We start from the raw sequence: 15,872 nt of genomic DNA, 5'->3' as shown, positions 1-15,872 counted from the left end.
CGCTGCCCGCGGGGCGGGGCCGGTCGAAGAGTGACGTCACGCCCCTGAGGGGTGCGTGTGGGGCTGCAGCGCCCGCAGGAGCGGAGAATGGCCCGTGGCCGCGGTCCCGGGCCGCGGGGGACTCGTCCTCTGATGGGCGGAGGACGCTGGGCCGGTGCTGCCTAAGCGATCGCGCGGGAAGGTGCAGAAGGCCAGGCCCGGGCGGCAGCAGCAGCGGGCGCCCCGGCCGACACGACAGGAGGCGGTGCGGCAGCCTTGACGGTGACGGCGGAGGCGCAGCCCCAGGTACCGGGCAACAGGAGGGACGGGAAGCAGCGGTCGAGGAGGGCGGTGTGCCCTGCGGGGGCGGGGCCTCAGCACCACCGCCCGGTGCCCCTCACTCCTTCAGCTGAGGAGGGGAAGGAGAATCACTGGCAGTAGAGTACCGGGCCCGGTTCTGTTGCTCCATCGTGCGTAAGCACAGAAAGGAAATGAGTCCGCGCGGCCCGGGCGCGCTGCTGGGAAGCTCAAGCGGCCCCGTGAGCCAGCGCAGAGGCTGCGCTCCGGGGGCGTGCGCCCTGCACCTGGAGCAGGGCTCGGCGGGGTCATCTCGGGGGACATAAGCATTTGATTCTCTTAAAATTGCTTTATCTGCCTTGGAAAAAGGTAGAACTGGAACTGTGCAGTGTTCTCAAGAAGACGAGCAGGTTCAATGTGCTGCGTGCAAGGAGGTAGCAAGTATTTCTGAAGCACTTAACACCTGATTATCTTCCCATTTTTACAATAAACTGAAGTTCCTTGGTGTCTTTCATTATCTCAAGTTAGTTGAGAAAAAACAACTGTGCAAACAAACATTGATGCTGGCAAGTTCTAGGGCATTCTGTTAGCATTTTTCAGTATGCATGACTTAATTTCTCTATAACATGAAGTGGATTTTTTTATACTTAGACAAGAAATATGCTGCTGCTTCTTCAATAAGTGTATTTTAAAATTGAAGATGCATTGAGATCTTTTCCAGGAACATCAGTTTTAAGTTGTAACTGTTTATAGCAAGGAATTTAGTTATTACTTACACAGAAGTTCACTGAACAGTAAGTCAGGAGAATGTTTATGAATATATAGCATTTGCCTTTTGAAACAGGTTTTGGGGAATATCATTTGGAGCAAGTGCATATGTTCTGTTAAGTTTTTCAGGTGTATAGTAAAGCAACTGGAATGGTAAGATGGACATGATTGCTAGTAGTCTGCCTTATCCAGGTGTTGCTCATGACTTGATTAGGTGTTGCTGCTGACATGCTGCTTCTTAAATGCTATTCATTGAGGTATCTACTTTGGGTTTCAGTTGCCAAATTTATAGAATTTATCCATATCCTGGCCATTTTGCTGTGTGCTGGCCCGACAGACTCCTTAACTGCTTTGCAGCACTGCAAAAATTAAAAATAGAAACCTTTTTTCCCTCCAAGGAGGTATTGCAGCTGTGGTATTAGACACTCACTGTTCTAAGAAAGAGGAAAAAACTGCTGATGTATGCAGTAGAAGAAAAAAGGGTGCAGTTGCTAGAGCATCAAGTGAGAGCAAATAGGTACTATGGCAGATTTAATGGGTGGTGAAAGTTTGATAATGTTGATCTTCCTTAATCACTTTATCTCTAGGGAAAAAGCCCTATGTGTGCATAGGATAACAATGTGAAGATTTCCAGGGAATTGTTACCAGGAGATGGTACATGTTAAGAGTGGGAATTGCAAGAAGTGGTATATGAACAAAAGGAGCTTATTATAATTTAGTTATCTCAAGATTCTCTTGTGTGAAACTTATTTTGTCATCTTCCTGTCTTATAAAGCATAGTAAGCATTATATGATTTGCATCTGGTTCACTTTTATTTTTTTTAAAAATTATAATAAATACTAAATTGAAGTTGCAGTTTTATTAGTCCTTGCTTTGCACCTGCAGTGGTGTGAGAGACACAGTATATAATTGTCTTTTCTTTGTCTGAAATATATGCTTTTGGCTCAGATGCTGGTGTCAGTAGCATTGGTGCTATGGTGATTTGCATAGTTTATGTGTCAGTTTATCTAAATACATTTTTTCAATAAAGTTTATTGACACTATAATATGAGATATATTATTTAAAATCATATTGCTGATGAAGCCAAGTTAGTTTTTCAACTCTCTCCTGAGAAAGTCTTTAAGAATGAAATGGTTTCAATGCATGCTCCTTATTAGAGTATGAAAAATGATGCAGTCAGGAAGACAAGTTCCTTCTTCAGGGCTACTGCTAACTTGAAACGTAAATTGTAGTTTTGTTGCATTTCAAAGCTGTTGTACATGTTTGTCCATGGAAACTACATGGGTTAAATTCCTAATGAATCTAATGAGAATTTGTACAGAGTGAGTCTTAGACTTCTAAAGGTTTTCTCACTTAATCCATGTATGTAGCTGTACATCCCCAGCCCCATGGTCCCCAGAGGGATTTGAAAGGTAGGAATAAGGGTACAGGTAGGATGTGAAACTTTTATTTTCCTGGGTTTTTTTATGGCTTTTACTCTTAAGCTTCACTTGGGAGTGGGTAGGTTTCTGTTTTACTGAGCTCTTGAAGGATCAAGGAAAACTTCCTTTGCTTTTTGGTGCCCTCTACTGTTTCCTGTTTGTCTGAACATCGAAAGCAAGGGTGGTTTTTTTTTTCGTCTTTAACAGCTCTTTCTTTTCCCTTCTGATTGTTTTTAAAGAAAGAAAGAAAAAAAGGAGGCCGTTTTGTACTGTATGTATTTTGCTGATTGCTGTCCAGCCAGTTTGTCTCTATTGCAGTGGAACTATTCCTCACAGGGCAGAAAAGTATAAATCTGCCTCACCTCGTGTCTTGTAGGCATTCCATCTTTAAAAAGATTGGTGCATTTACTCTTCCCCTCTCAGAAAAATACAGATTTTCTCTCTTTAATGTCCATGGTTCCTGGTTCTCAGTGAACATATTTCAGACTTGCTGCCCTAGAACTTTCTACCTTCTGATTCACTTTCAATAACAATGCTTTTTGTGTTTTCCACTTTGACCTCAGATACTATAAAAAGTGAGTTCCTGTGAGTGCCATGATATATGCTTTATTTTGCTTGCCCTTTCACCTCGTCAGACTTGCAGTTTTGTTCCTCTCCCCAAGATCTGTGAACACCTCTGTCCTAAGCAAACTCAGCAATTGCATGAACCTAAACCCTACCATTTTTCCAGAACCTCTTATCTTAGACTTGTGGTCTGTCTTTGTCAGCTCTGTTTGTTTCTGACAGAACTGGCCAAGTTTCTCTTTCACATTGCAGTAAGAGGAAATAATTCTCTCAGCAGGGTTGAGAACGTTCATGGTACAACTTATGTTGCTGCCGAGCAGATGTTTTGTCTGACAGTCGTCATGAAAGCTTTAGGAGATGGCCTTCTCTCCAGACAAAAATTGAGAACTTTTCTTCCTTATTCGGGTTATTTCTCTAGATGATCTGTGTTGGGATTCTTCTTTTAAAAAGCTGTAATGTGATGAATGTTTTTATAAGCTGCATTTTCAAAATCTGATTCTTAGAAATCAGTTTCCTGCAAAGACACTTAAAACTATTTTGCTGGTAGATACTCGGGGAGATCATTTTTGGTTTGTGTCCTCTGTAAGTCTGTTGGGAAAACATGGACACTGATTATAAAACAAGAGGGGAAATGAAAAGATCGAAGGCACAAGAGAGTAGAAACAGATATTAATTTTAAATAAGGTCATGGGAAGAACTTAAGAGGATTAGTAGCAAAGTTCCAAGTGAGTGAGTATGAAGTTGAGGAAAGTGTTCAGATGTGAACACAAAGAGTCTGACAAGACCGGTTAGCATTTGGCAATTTTATATGTGAGTGTAGGTTAGAGACCATGTGTTAAGCTTTCTTCCTTTTTGTTGTCAGTTTCCTTATTGTATCAGAGAACAGTCAGAGCATTCTTCCTCAAATTCAAATACAGAGACCTAGTACAGTGTTCATATTCTCCAGCTCTGCTTTCAATATGTGAATGTTTACCTGTATCTGTAGTGGAAGTATGACTTAACAGTTCATGGCTGTGATGATGACTTTGTTCAGCATAGGGCAGATATTGAGATTGTGTAAAAAAGGACACATCTCACTGAATTTTTTTGTGTGCTTTAAATTCTCATTTTTCTCCTTAGTAAAAAAGTAGGATGAGGTTCGAGAAGTCAGGAAACCATGCTTATTTGAGTGGGGGAGTGTGGGTTTTTCCTTCATATATCATCTGATGCATAGAATGTAGTGTGGGGTTTTATTATATAAAAATTAGTCTGACTTTGTGTGGTAATAATCCTATTTTCTAAAGTAAATTAGAAGATCTACACAAGTATAAGCTATTTTTTGAAGCTGAGGACCTGCAGTGTTTTCTCATGTTCCTCTTTTAGGTTAATTTAGCAGAAAATATAATTTCTTTCTTGGTTTTGCTGTCTCACGTAATTTGGCACTTGGATTAAGAGGACTGAGTTCTCTACCCATTACATCCCCTTATGAGGATTATATATGTGTCTACATGACCTCTGTTAGATGACAGCCTCCCAATATGTGTATTTTGTAGGGGCAGAAGAACCAGCCGCTGTCGCAGCAGTTAATATGTTCACAGGGCCTGTGGCGAGTCTGACGCGTGCAAAAATGAAGTTCTACAAGCTACTGAGGGCAAAAGGTGTGTTCAAATCTCAAGTAATGGAGAAGAACATTTGTTTCTAAAACTTTGTTAAACAATTCTATTGACTTATAAAATTGACTTATAAAAAATAAAATGGCCCATGTGTGTTTAAATCAAGTACTCTGTAATAGGTAGTGCATAGTCTAAATATGTTGAGCTTTAAGAAGAATCACAGAATCACTTAGGTTGGAAAAGACCCTTAACATCACAGAGTCCAACCACTAACCTACCACTGCCAAATCCACCATTAAACCACATCTCTAAGCGCCATGTCTACACATCTTTTAAATTCTTCAGAGATGGTGACTCAACCACTTCCCTGGGCAGCCTGTTCCAGTGCTTAATAACCCTTCTGATGAATAATTTTTTCCTAATATCTAATCTAAACCTCCTCTGGTGCAATTTGGGGCCATTTCCTCTTGTCCCATCACTTCTTACTTGGGAAAAGAGACCAAAACCATCCATTCTGCAACCTCCTTTCAGGTAGTTGTAGAGGCTGATATGGTCTCCCCTGAGACTTCTTTTCTCCAGGCTAAACAACCACAGATCCCTCAAACAATTCTCGTAAGACTTGTTCTCTACACGCTTCATCAGCTTCATTGCTCTTCTGTGAACTCACTATAGAACTTCAATGTCTTCCTTGTAGTGAGGGGCCCAAAACTGAACAAGTATTTGAGGTGTGACCTCCCCAGTGACAAGTGCAGTGGCACTATCTCTTCCCTAGTTCTGCTGGCTACACTATTTCTGATACAAGCCAGGATTCTGGTGGCCTTTTTGGCCACCTGGGCACACTGCTGGCTCATATTCAGCTGGCTGTTGACCAACACTCCATGGTCCTTTTCTCATGGACTTCTTTCCAGCCACTCTTCCATGAGCCTGTAGCACTGCCTGGGGTTGTGACCCAAGTGCGGGACCCAGCCCTTGGCCTTATTGCATCTCATGTAATTGACCTCAGCCCAGCAATCCAGTCTGTCTAGATCCTTTTGTAGACCCTTCCTACCCTCCAGCAGATCAACACTTCTGCCCATCTTGGTGTTGTCTATAAACTGACTGAGTGTACTGAAGAGAACTGGCCCCAGTACTGAGCCCTGGGAAACACCTCCTATGAGTGTCCACCAAGTGGATCTATGTCTATTCACCACAACTGTTTGGGCTTGGCTACCCAGCAGTGAAGCATATGGCCATCCAGGCTCTGAGCTGCTGCTTTCTCCAGGAGAATGCTGTGGGAAACAGTGTCAAAGGCTTTACTAAACTCAGGTAAACAACTGCTTAAACAGAATCCTAGATTTGTACTCTTGTTAAGAGTGGTTCTGCAGTGTATAAACATGTAGGTTTTTGCAGTATAAATAAATCCCTTTTAATGTGAAATTGGTTAACAAGATGACATTATGCTCAGTGGCCATACCATTGTGTTCAGCCATTTGTTGGTGATACAGAGAGTTTATTTGTCCTAAACTGTATGAATTATAAAGCTAAGCCTTTGTATTTGTTTCAGCTGTGAAAATGTTCTTTGATGTGGGAGATGGCCTGGAAGAAGGAAAGAGCAAATTAGGTGTCAGAAACGAAAGAAGCAGAGAACTGAACTGCAGGGTGAGAGGAGCCCTGTTACTTGGGTGTTGGAGACTGCTGTGACAGTTACATACAACTGTTGCAGCTGTATTATATGCCCTTTGGAATGTGTTTTCTCCTTCCTTCTGTGGGATGTCCCCAGAGAAAAAGGAAATTGAAGAAGGTAGAACTTAGAGAGTGCCTCATTCTTAGAGTTACCCTGTTTCCCCGAAAATAAGACCTACCATGAAAATAAGCCCTAGCATGGCTTTTCAGGATTTTTGAGGATGCTCAAAGTATAAGCACTACTCCAAAAATAAGCCCTAGTTACAGTTCATTAAAAAGTCAATTTAAGTAGTTTCCAGGCAGCTGTACATGTAAAAAAGTGAAATTAATTGGCAGTAGAATGCAGCAGGACAGACAGACCCTTCACCAAGAAAAGCAGATACCCCCAAAAGAATCACACTCGAAAGACCCTATGAGACACAAATCAATAAGGGCTGACAAGTGCTGGGCTCTCACACACAGATGGGGTCACTCCTGTCACAGGCGGTTTTCAGGCTGTGTAGTCCCTTGGTGTTCCAGATCAAGAGTGTTTGTTAAAGCTTCAAATTTCCAGCAAGTTGAAGAGACTGGAAGCATGTAGTGAGTTGACTGTGGTACATTCCTGAAGAAGTTAGATCATCAGTTTCTGAGAACACATAATAGCTGCATTATACACAGAAATTTTTAGCAGTATGGTATGCTAAGCAGAGACATACATCTTTTGCTAACACAGCTCAGTGTTGTGATAACAAGGCCAGTGAAGGCAGCAAAATGTGAATATATTTTACCACAGTAGTTGTTGGGGTATTATGCCAGTAAGTCATTTTCCTAGGAACAAATTTCTAGTGCTTACTTGCCTTTGTGCCTATTGCAGTAAGGACATCAGTTACAGCAGTCTAACATTAATACCAGTGTAAATGTAATCTCTTTGGGGACTGAAGTTTGGGGAGGATTGACTTAAATCATTGATGATAATTGCTGGTTAAAATGTATTCTTGTGCAAAAAATTGGTTCATTCCTCTGTTCACTAGTTCAGTTGCTTAGGTAGCAGTATGCCTCAGTTCAATGTTTGGATATTCTTTGATGCTTTGTCAACAAATATAGTCAGCATAACATTAATTTACCTGAATAAGAAGTAGCTGTGCTCAAATGCTAGTTTGTCCATGTATGTATATTGTGTTTTGCGTTACGTGTGTGCATGCTTGTGTATACATATATATATATAGTTTAATATGGGGAAAAATAATAAGTTGAATGTGATTTGTTTTAGAATTGTCTTAATTACTGTTGATGTACCTGTACATTAGTTTTACATGCCTAAATGAAAAATCATTACTGTATGCTCAAACTGTATGTAGAGAAGACTTAAGTATCAAGACAGCTTTAAGCCAGACTTCTCTTCAGACTCTTTGTCCCATCAGCTGAAAGAGCAGAATTATTTTTCAAACTGAAATCTTGATCTTTTTCAAATGTGGTTATGTCTGTTTCAGTATATTTTGTGACATTTAAGATAATTTCTTTATAGTAACAAACATGTTTTAGTGGTACGCATGCAAAATTTAATAAGTTTCAGCCTTGTATATAGGGAAATTAGGCCTCTTTTGGTAGCTGCAATTTTGTGATTTTACTTAAAAACTTATCTTCTGTTTTATTTATATACCAAAATAGGAATTCAGGACTCTATGTATGCTAAGAAGTTGTTGTTAACACTGTCTCCTAAAATGGCACTTTCTGTATTCTGTTAGGTGGTACTAATGTCATGGACGCATTAACTCAGATCTTGATAGGCAATTTGGAGATGAACTGGTAGGAAATGGTAAACTGAAAAATATTTAAAAAATCTTATTGGTTATTAGAACTATTTGTTGCAAAATTTTTAACTTTCTGGTTTTAAGAAAGCAAGCTTGCAAATACTTAGTGACATACTAAATGTATGTAACAGGTTTTGCTTACTATCATAGTACATGTTAACTGCAGGAAACGTGCAGAAACAGCACGAACTATTTTCTGTTTCTGGTCACCTACACCGTTGACAAAGTTGAGTTCAAAACTGAGACCATAAATAGATATTTTATAGTAAAATCAGTATAAGTTTGTTTTTTAATAGAGAGCAAGGTATAGCTGAGGTTTTTTTTTCCGCTGGTGAAGTGTGGCTGGTGTTTTGGATTATGAGAGGCATAGGTCTCTATGTGGAAAAAGCACCATGATGTGATATGAAAATACATACTACCTTTTTCTGTGAGTTTAGCAGCATTGAAATTGCTTTGATTTGTTGAAAAAATATAGCAAAACCTTTTTATATTCGAAGTATTCTTATTTGCATGCAGCAACTAGTGCAAGAAATAGCAAATACTAATAAAATTCAGTTTGAAGAACTTGAAGATGGCTGTGTCTGTTTCTTTGATTCTTAAACCTATTTCAGTGTTAGAAAAGGAGTTGCTTCAGATGTGATATACGGCTTGCACTGTCCTTCTTCTGTGAACAGTAGAACATGAAAATAAGAAACTAAACACAGTTTGCTTTTGTATTCTTCTTGTTGAGAGTGGTGCTGTGTGCCAGATAGGATGCTAAGATTTCTGCATTTTTTTAATGTTCTTGTGCATTTTAAATTCACATGCAGTGAAGACAGATTCCAGCATTTTGTATGTGAAATTGACACCTAAGAATCAAAATCTTAAGACTGTTTAAAATATTTATTGTGTGAAATTTCAACACTTTAGCCTTAGCAGTCTCTTAGTATTGCTTCTTGAGTCTCCTAAGCACCCAGATAAATGCGAATTGCATTTCAGAGAAGGAAGTAATACAGAGAAAACCGTAGAAATGGCTGTCAGCCTGATGTTGAATAAACAACAAATTAAATATTCAGATTATTATTATGTTCTGATAATAAATAAAATTAAGAGATGCATTTGGTAGTATATATTCTATGCTTTGGTATGCATTTATTATTGCATGCCTCAGATCTTTTGCAGAAGCACTTCATGTGGAGGATTCATTGTCAGTTCTGCTTGCTGAGGAGCAATATTGGCCATTTTGCTTGCTATCAGTAAATAATGATTAATCCTATTACCATGAGAGAATTGTGGGTGGCCCAGAATGATTACTGGGGAGTGTTCTTGGTGTAGTTGTTAGATACAGAAACGGCCTAATTGATACGTACCATCGTAGCTTTGAAACACCAAAGAATTAGATGGCCTTTGCATCCTCTTTATACCATGTTTGGTAGTGTTGCTCCTATTTTACAAGTTGTGTTCTGTTACTAAATAGTGTGTAAATTTTCACTGTTTCACTATCAGAATGGCATTTTAACTCACAAAAAATATTAAGAAATCTGATATATTTTAACCTGCTACAGCAAATTTTATGGCAACCTGATGTTATTGTAGATGGGTTTCCATTTTAAGATGGAGTTACTGTTTTTTTCTTACTACATTGTGATATTTCAAAAGCAAGTTAGAGGAAATATTGTAGGTTTCCTTTCAGAGTGGAGTCTCTGTGTCTAGGAGTTGAAATACAGGATAGGGGGAGGGCACGTACAGGGGTTATCTTCTGAACTACTTGTTTTTTCTGCTCCTTTTAAATACTTGGATGTCCTGTTTGGTTGAGGACATGTACGCACAGGGATACTTTGTGTCTCAAGGGTAGAGGTTGGAGCTCTTCCCCAAAGTACTGTTTGAGTTGTGCTTTATTTCTTTCACAGTATGACCCTTCTAAAAGCCTAGTGTTTAGCACAGAGTGAAAATCAGTTGCTGCTTTCCTTTGTGCTGTTTTAGAATCACAGAATATCTCAGTTTTGCAGACTTCCATTTGACCTCCCTGCTCAAGTAGGGCCACCTAGAGCCAGGTGCCCAGGACTATGTCCAGACAGCTTTTGAAGATCTCCAAGGAGAGAGATTCCACAACCTCTCAGGGTAACCTGTGCCAGTGCTCAGTCTGGTCACCCTCACAGAGTAAAGCATTTCCTCATGTTCAAATGGAGCCTCCTGTGTTTGAGTCTGTGCCCATTGCCTTTTGTCCTGGCACTGGGCACCACTGAGAAGAGTCTGGCTCTCTCTTCTTTTCAGCCTCCCCTTCAGGTATTTTTACACATTGATGAGATCCCTTCTGAGCTGTCTCTTCTCCAGGCTGAACAATCCCAGCTCTCTCAGCCTTTCCTCATAGGAGAGATGCTCTAGTTGCATAATCAGTTTTGGGGCCCTTTGTTGTACTATCTCCAGTATGTCCATGTCTCACTTGTTCTGGGAAGCCCAGAACTGGACACAGTGCTCCAGGTGCTACCTCTTAGGACTTTTGGGCCTACTTCAGGAATTGGATAATTTTGGCCTTCCTTTCAGCCACCTGATTTGTTAGAGACAGCTTTCACATGTGGGAAGAACTGCATTTCTTTGCCAATTTTTCATTAGACCAAACTCAGATTACCTTAGTGCTCTTTAATCAGGAACTTGTCTTGTATGTGCCCAGGAGCTGTGTTTCAAAGTTGTCTCTTGCTCGCAACTCTGAAATCAAAGTTTGGCTAGAAAAAAAAAAGTCTTAGAATGTTAATGGCAGTGATGTTTTACAGTAAAATCTGAATGATACTTTGAAAACTTCTGGTGCATTGTTTAAAGCAGTTGTCTTGAATGTTTACCTTCTAGGGTTTGGATTTGGTGCCTGGAAGATGCATGGTGTAGAAGACAATATTAGAATTTTTATCTCCTCACTGTACCTCCACTTCACCACTCTGATGTAGCAGATTGTGCTCATTATCAACAGCCATACAGTTTTCCAGTTCTTAACAGAGGAGTCATGGTGTCTGTTCCAGACATTCTCTTATTCACGGCAACGGGTAAAATTGTGATTGATGCTGAATGATGATGGTGAATGATGCTGGGTTGAAGCAGAGTTGTTAACGTTGCTTAACACTGCAGAAGCTGAGCAAGCAGTATTTTTTGCTCTGGCTGAATGGCACATAGTTGGCAGGATGAAAAAGATGACTGTATTAACCAGTGTGGTTAAGCCAGTAAAACTCTTGGGACAAACCCAATTATACTGGCTAAAGATTCTGATGCCTGGTGTTTATTCTGTCAGCTAAAGTTCCTCTAAAGCTCAAGATCCTTTAAATAGCTTTTTGCCAGTAAAAGCTGTGTGTCCTTGCAGTATGATTCTGCTGGCAAATCTTTATACATAGACAAGTCCTTTGTTATGCAGCCCTGTGTCCAACTGAATAACCTTTGTTTATTTTGTCTTGGAAAAAACACATTTGTCAGGCTTGGAAGCAATCTGTATTTCCATAAAATCTGTAACTTTTTTGCCACTTGTGGCACAGGACTCTTAATTTATTTCACATACCTGCTTCGTTTTAGTAGCTCCTTCCTAGATTTACTTAGGGCTAGAATTTTAAGAGAGTATTTAGAAGACATGTCAAGCTTTATGTATAAACCCCAGGAGCCTTTCATCTGTCAGCTTAAAAGCTAATATGATCACACTTTTTTCCTGATGTTTTGTTTTTTTCCCACTGTTAACATAAAACATAGGGGTAGATCCCTCTGGAGCGAGGCGTAACCTTCAGCAAGTGAAAGCATTGGCTTTTCTGAAAGCCTGGCCTTACCACAGGGGGAGTGCTGGGACACCAGTGATAATCAAAAGGGGGCCCAGTGCAGTGGAGCCCTGCTTGGGATTGAAGCTCAAGGGAAAGCACTGCAGGGGTGCAGGTGTTTGGGGGGAAGTGAACTGTTCCAGGTTACCATAACATCAAGATAAGGTATGCTTAGGACTGTACATACTCAAATGGGGGAGGTAAACTATACTGGTTTACCCTAACAAATCCTTCTCATACCTTATGCCCACCTTTTTCATTTTGTTCTTAAACATTCTTATTTAGTGCAAGAGGTGAGGGGCTGCTGTTTTTTTTTTCCTTGTCCTCCTTAGTTTTTACTGTTTTCTGAGGTAATCTTTATCTTCCTCTTCCTGAACTGTCGTATCTGACAGTATCCTTATAATTTTTGTTTGTATCATTAGTGGAAGAGCTGTGTGATTTGTGTAAGGGTACGTAGAAGGAGAGAGCATCTGCTTATGTGAGTGCATCTGGTCAAGGACCTTTTCCATGCCAAAAGCGGATAAAAAGAAATTTATTAAAGTATGTGGAATGTGGGAATGTTTATTTCTGTGTGATTATTTGATTTGAGACCTTGTCAAATGGGATTATAAGGAAAAGAGGGAAGCCATAAACAAAATATACAGAACAAACCTGCCAGACAAACATAATGGAGACAAAGACAATGAACAGACCTGTTCAGTCACACTAACTGAAGGGCTATCAAGAAACCACATGCGAACAAGGACTTTGTGACTGATGAGGGTGCAAATCCGAGGGTCCAGGATACTGGAGAGGTTCAGTGGGACTGTGCCAGGGGAGGAGGCAATGTGCAGGGGAAGGGAGTTGGGGAGAGATAAAATATGGCTAGACACAAAAGGGGCAAATCATGTAAACTGTGGCCAGTCTTTACATTTGTCTGGCTGTGCCTGATCACTGCAGTCTGTCCTGTTTTATTAGATCTTTTCTTAACTATGTCTCTGTGTAATATTACTTTCTGTCCAGCGTATGTGAGCGCTGCAAAGACTAAGTGAGACCAACTTGAGCGGAGACTAGGCCTGCAACTGGAGTCTCACTGGAGGTACAGAATTAAATTAAGGCAGTAGCAGTGGGAGATCCCCCAGCCAAAGACACCTGCAGAATATAGCAGGCCAGTGTGTTTATTTTCCTATTTCAGTGTTTCGTTTTCTGGCAGCTTCACTAAACATGGTGTTTCCTTTTTCCGTTTGACTTTTACTTTTGCACTGCCAAGACCCTGGCATATCTTATTTACCTGAATTTTTATTACCTGTGTTTCTCTTTGAATAGACATCAGTCATCATGATGTAAACCATTCTCCCATCCTGAAACCTCCAGCTTGGGCAACAAATCATCATTCTCTCTGACTCATTCTATCACAACAGTAAAACAGATTAAATAAGTAACTCTGAATAGCATAACAAATGTAGCAGTTTCTTTACAATTTGTTCTTTGGCAGGGTTCTCTGAATGCTAACAAAACATGTATTTTCACAGAAGCTTGGCTTTCAAGGCACTTCTCAGGTATCTGTTCCAGTTCTTTGGGGTTGAACTCCTGAGGACAGGCAGCCTTCTGGATACTCTTTGCCTAGACATCTGTTTTCATGAACCTTCAGGTGCATACCTGTCTTTTGACCCATTTTTCTCTATAAAATAGAGATGCAGTTGGTTAAGGAGTTCAAAGGAGACTAAGCAACAAGCAGATGCATGGATCGTCAGCCTGTTTCCCTAGGGATTCCATGCTAATAGTTATACATCTAACAGACATAGAATTAAAAGTGGACACCCCCTGTTTACTTTATGCTTCTGATTCTCTCTGACCTTTTTCTGTTCCTTAATCATTACTAGTGACTGAGATAAGGTATAGTAGGAAAAAAATGCAATTTGAGTGAAATTTAGTAAAAATGTCCACAAGTCAAAAGAGAAGAAAAATACCTTTTTTATCATTTTTTAATCTGGACAAAACTTTGGTGTCAAAAAAGAGCATGCTTGCACTGGAGGACAAGCTATATGTCAACAGTAACCTACCAAGAAGCAACTGATAGTGTTTGGAAAATTATAAGCCCCTGTAAGCATAAGAACCAGAAGAGGTCCATAGGCTAGTCTACAAGTAAACCTGAAATAAGACCTTTGACAATCTGTGGATTACCAGCCTCTGAGAGAGACGATTTAGGAATACAAAGCCATTGCAGACAAGTTCAGTTTTCTGTGCACCAGCCATCTCAACTAAATGCAAATTTGAGGTAATTTTGATTAGTTGAAATAATGCTGCGATTTGGCTCACACCAAGAGTGTTCTGTCAAGGGAAGTCTGTGTGATGTTTGGATTCAAGGGTGGAGCAGTGTGGTAGTTCATGTGTTGCTTTTAGCTTTTCTGTGCTCTGTTGATGAGCTCTGGAGCAGAACTTGTATTTTTTTATATTGTTGGTTATTGTGCTTGTTAACAGCATGAAATGTTATTATCTTGAAAGAAGAGTGGGTGAAGGGGAGGAGCATTTATTGCGTTTGCTGCTGGGTTCAGAGACATCCGTGGGAACTTTTGCAAAGAAATGACATGGATACACAACAAAGGGGACAGGTAGTTACTTGGGTTCGGAACTCACTGGGAGAATATTACTTGGAGGTGAATGACCTTTATATTATATCATTAACACTGAAAACTTTACACACTCTGTAGTCTCTGCAGAATTTTACTGAAGTACACAGCCAGAGATTGCTGATTAGGTTTTTTACAGGTTATGTGAAAGCACTTTTCCATTACCTTTGTTATATTAGTAAGTAAAAGGATGAAGCACCTCTGTGCTGAGCTAGGAGAATTAAAACAGACTGCACTGCAGAACAAATGTCTGATCAGCTACATAAGTACAGACCTGATAGGAAAGTGATGCAATGCAGAGTGGAAGGTCTGTATGGTGTCTGCTTACTGACAAGTACAGATTCCATTGTTATGAAGACTGTGCTTAAATATTTTTTCATGCATCTGTAGCCTTTAGATGCTAGGGCAGGAGGGGTGTAAAGTAGTTTATGCCTTATATTCTTCATGTTATTCTCTTTTCTGATATAGTTTTGGGTTTGCAGGGATTTTAGAATTTTTGTCTTGTAATGCTGCTAGAAATTAAGTTAATAATAATTCTTTTAGGGGATCAGGGAGCTGTCACAAATCTGTGTTATAAAGATAATAAGTAAGCAACTACTTGCAAGTGTTTAATTTCATGGTGTTTTAGTGCAGTCATCATTAAGTCACTTCTAATGCTACATGCAAAGCAATACTGAAGTATGGATTGTACACTCATCTGGAGGTGGGTTTTGTGTTTTTTGTTTGTTTGTTGGTTTTGTTCTGTTTTGTGTTGTTTTGTTTTGTTTTTTGGTGTGTTTGTTTGTTTGTTTGTTTGTTTGCTTTTTTGCACTGGCATAGAGCGAAGACAGTCCTAGTCCCAAGCGACAACGCCTTTCCCATTCAGTCTTTGACTATACAGCAGCATCTCCAGCTCCGTCACCACCAATGCGACCATGGGAGATGACATCAAATAGGCAGCCTCCTTTGGCTCGGCCCAGTCAACACCACTTCTCAGGGGAACGATGCAACACACCTGCACGAAACAGGAGGAGGTAAGCAAGCTGTGTAGATTGGGAAACAATTTCTTGTTCTTCCTGATTTCAGCTCCAAGAGAGGTGCATTTCAGGCAACACTGACTAGATCACACATGGTAAACAGGTTAACATTTCCTTCGAGCTATAAGTTTCAGTTGCAACTGAAAAGTTACTGGAAATAATTCCAGTTGGTGCATCATCCCATAATTTGTGTGAGTGGTCAGCTCTGGGAAGGGAGTGCTCATTAACGTTTAAAATTGTGCTTTTTTACTCTGATGTGGAGCGATAAGCATTTAGAAAAATGTGAGGAAAAATCTTTATCACTAGTGTACCTTTAAAGGTATTAGGAGTTACTGATGTAGTACAATAATTTTCACTGCAGTCACAATCATTTTTGTATATAAATCCAATCGAAATAAAGATGAGGGA

The 15,872-nt window shown here is 40.1% G+C and overlaps 1 protein-coding gene across 14 annotated transcripts in view; it reads left to right on the top strand.

Moving 5' to 3' along the window:
- Positions 1 to 15,872, top strand: part of RNF38 (ring finger protein 38) — a 132,947-nt gene that overhangs the window by 77,018 nt on the left and 40,057 nt on the right. For 5 of the 14 annotated variants that reach the window (XM_065045577.1, XM_005504591.4, XM_065045576.1 and 2 more), the window contains one exon: positions 15,268 to 15,461. The exons of 2 other annotated variants lie outside the window; for them this stretch is intronic. In XM_065045577.1, the coding sequence (XP_064901649.1) occupies positions 15,268 to 15,461 (194 nt within the window). Of the gene's footprint in view, positions 1 to 30; positions 286 to 4,563; positions 4,669 to 10,898; positions 15,462 to 15,872 lie in introns of those variants that run through there. 7 more of the 14 variants (XM_065045580.1, XM_065045581.1, XM_021290504.2 and 4 more) reach the window with 6 other exon arrangements.

The sequence above is a fragment of the Columba livia genome, chromosome Z (assembly GCF_036013475.1).
Source record: "Columba livia isolate bColLiv1 breed racing homer chromosome Z, bColLiv1.pat.W.v2, whole genome shotgun sequence".
Taxonomy (NCBI): domain Eukaryota; kingdom Metazoa; phylum Chordata; class Aves; order Columbiformes; family Columbidae; genus Columba; species Columba livia.
Note: the sequence above shows the minus strand (reverse complement) of the source record. Positions and strands in the feature narration are given on the sequence as shown.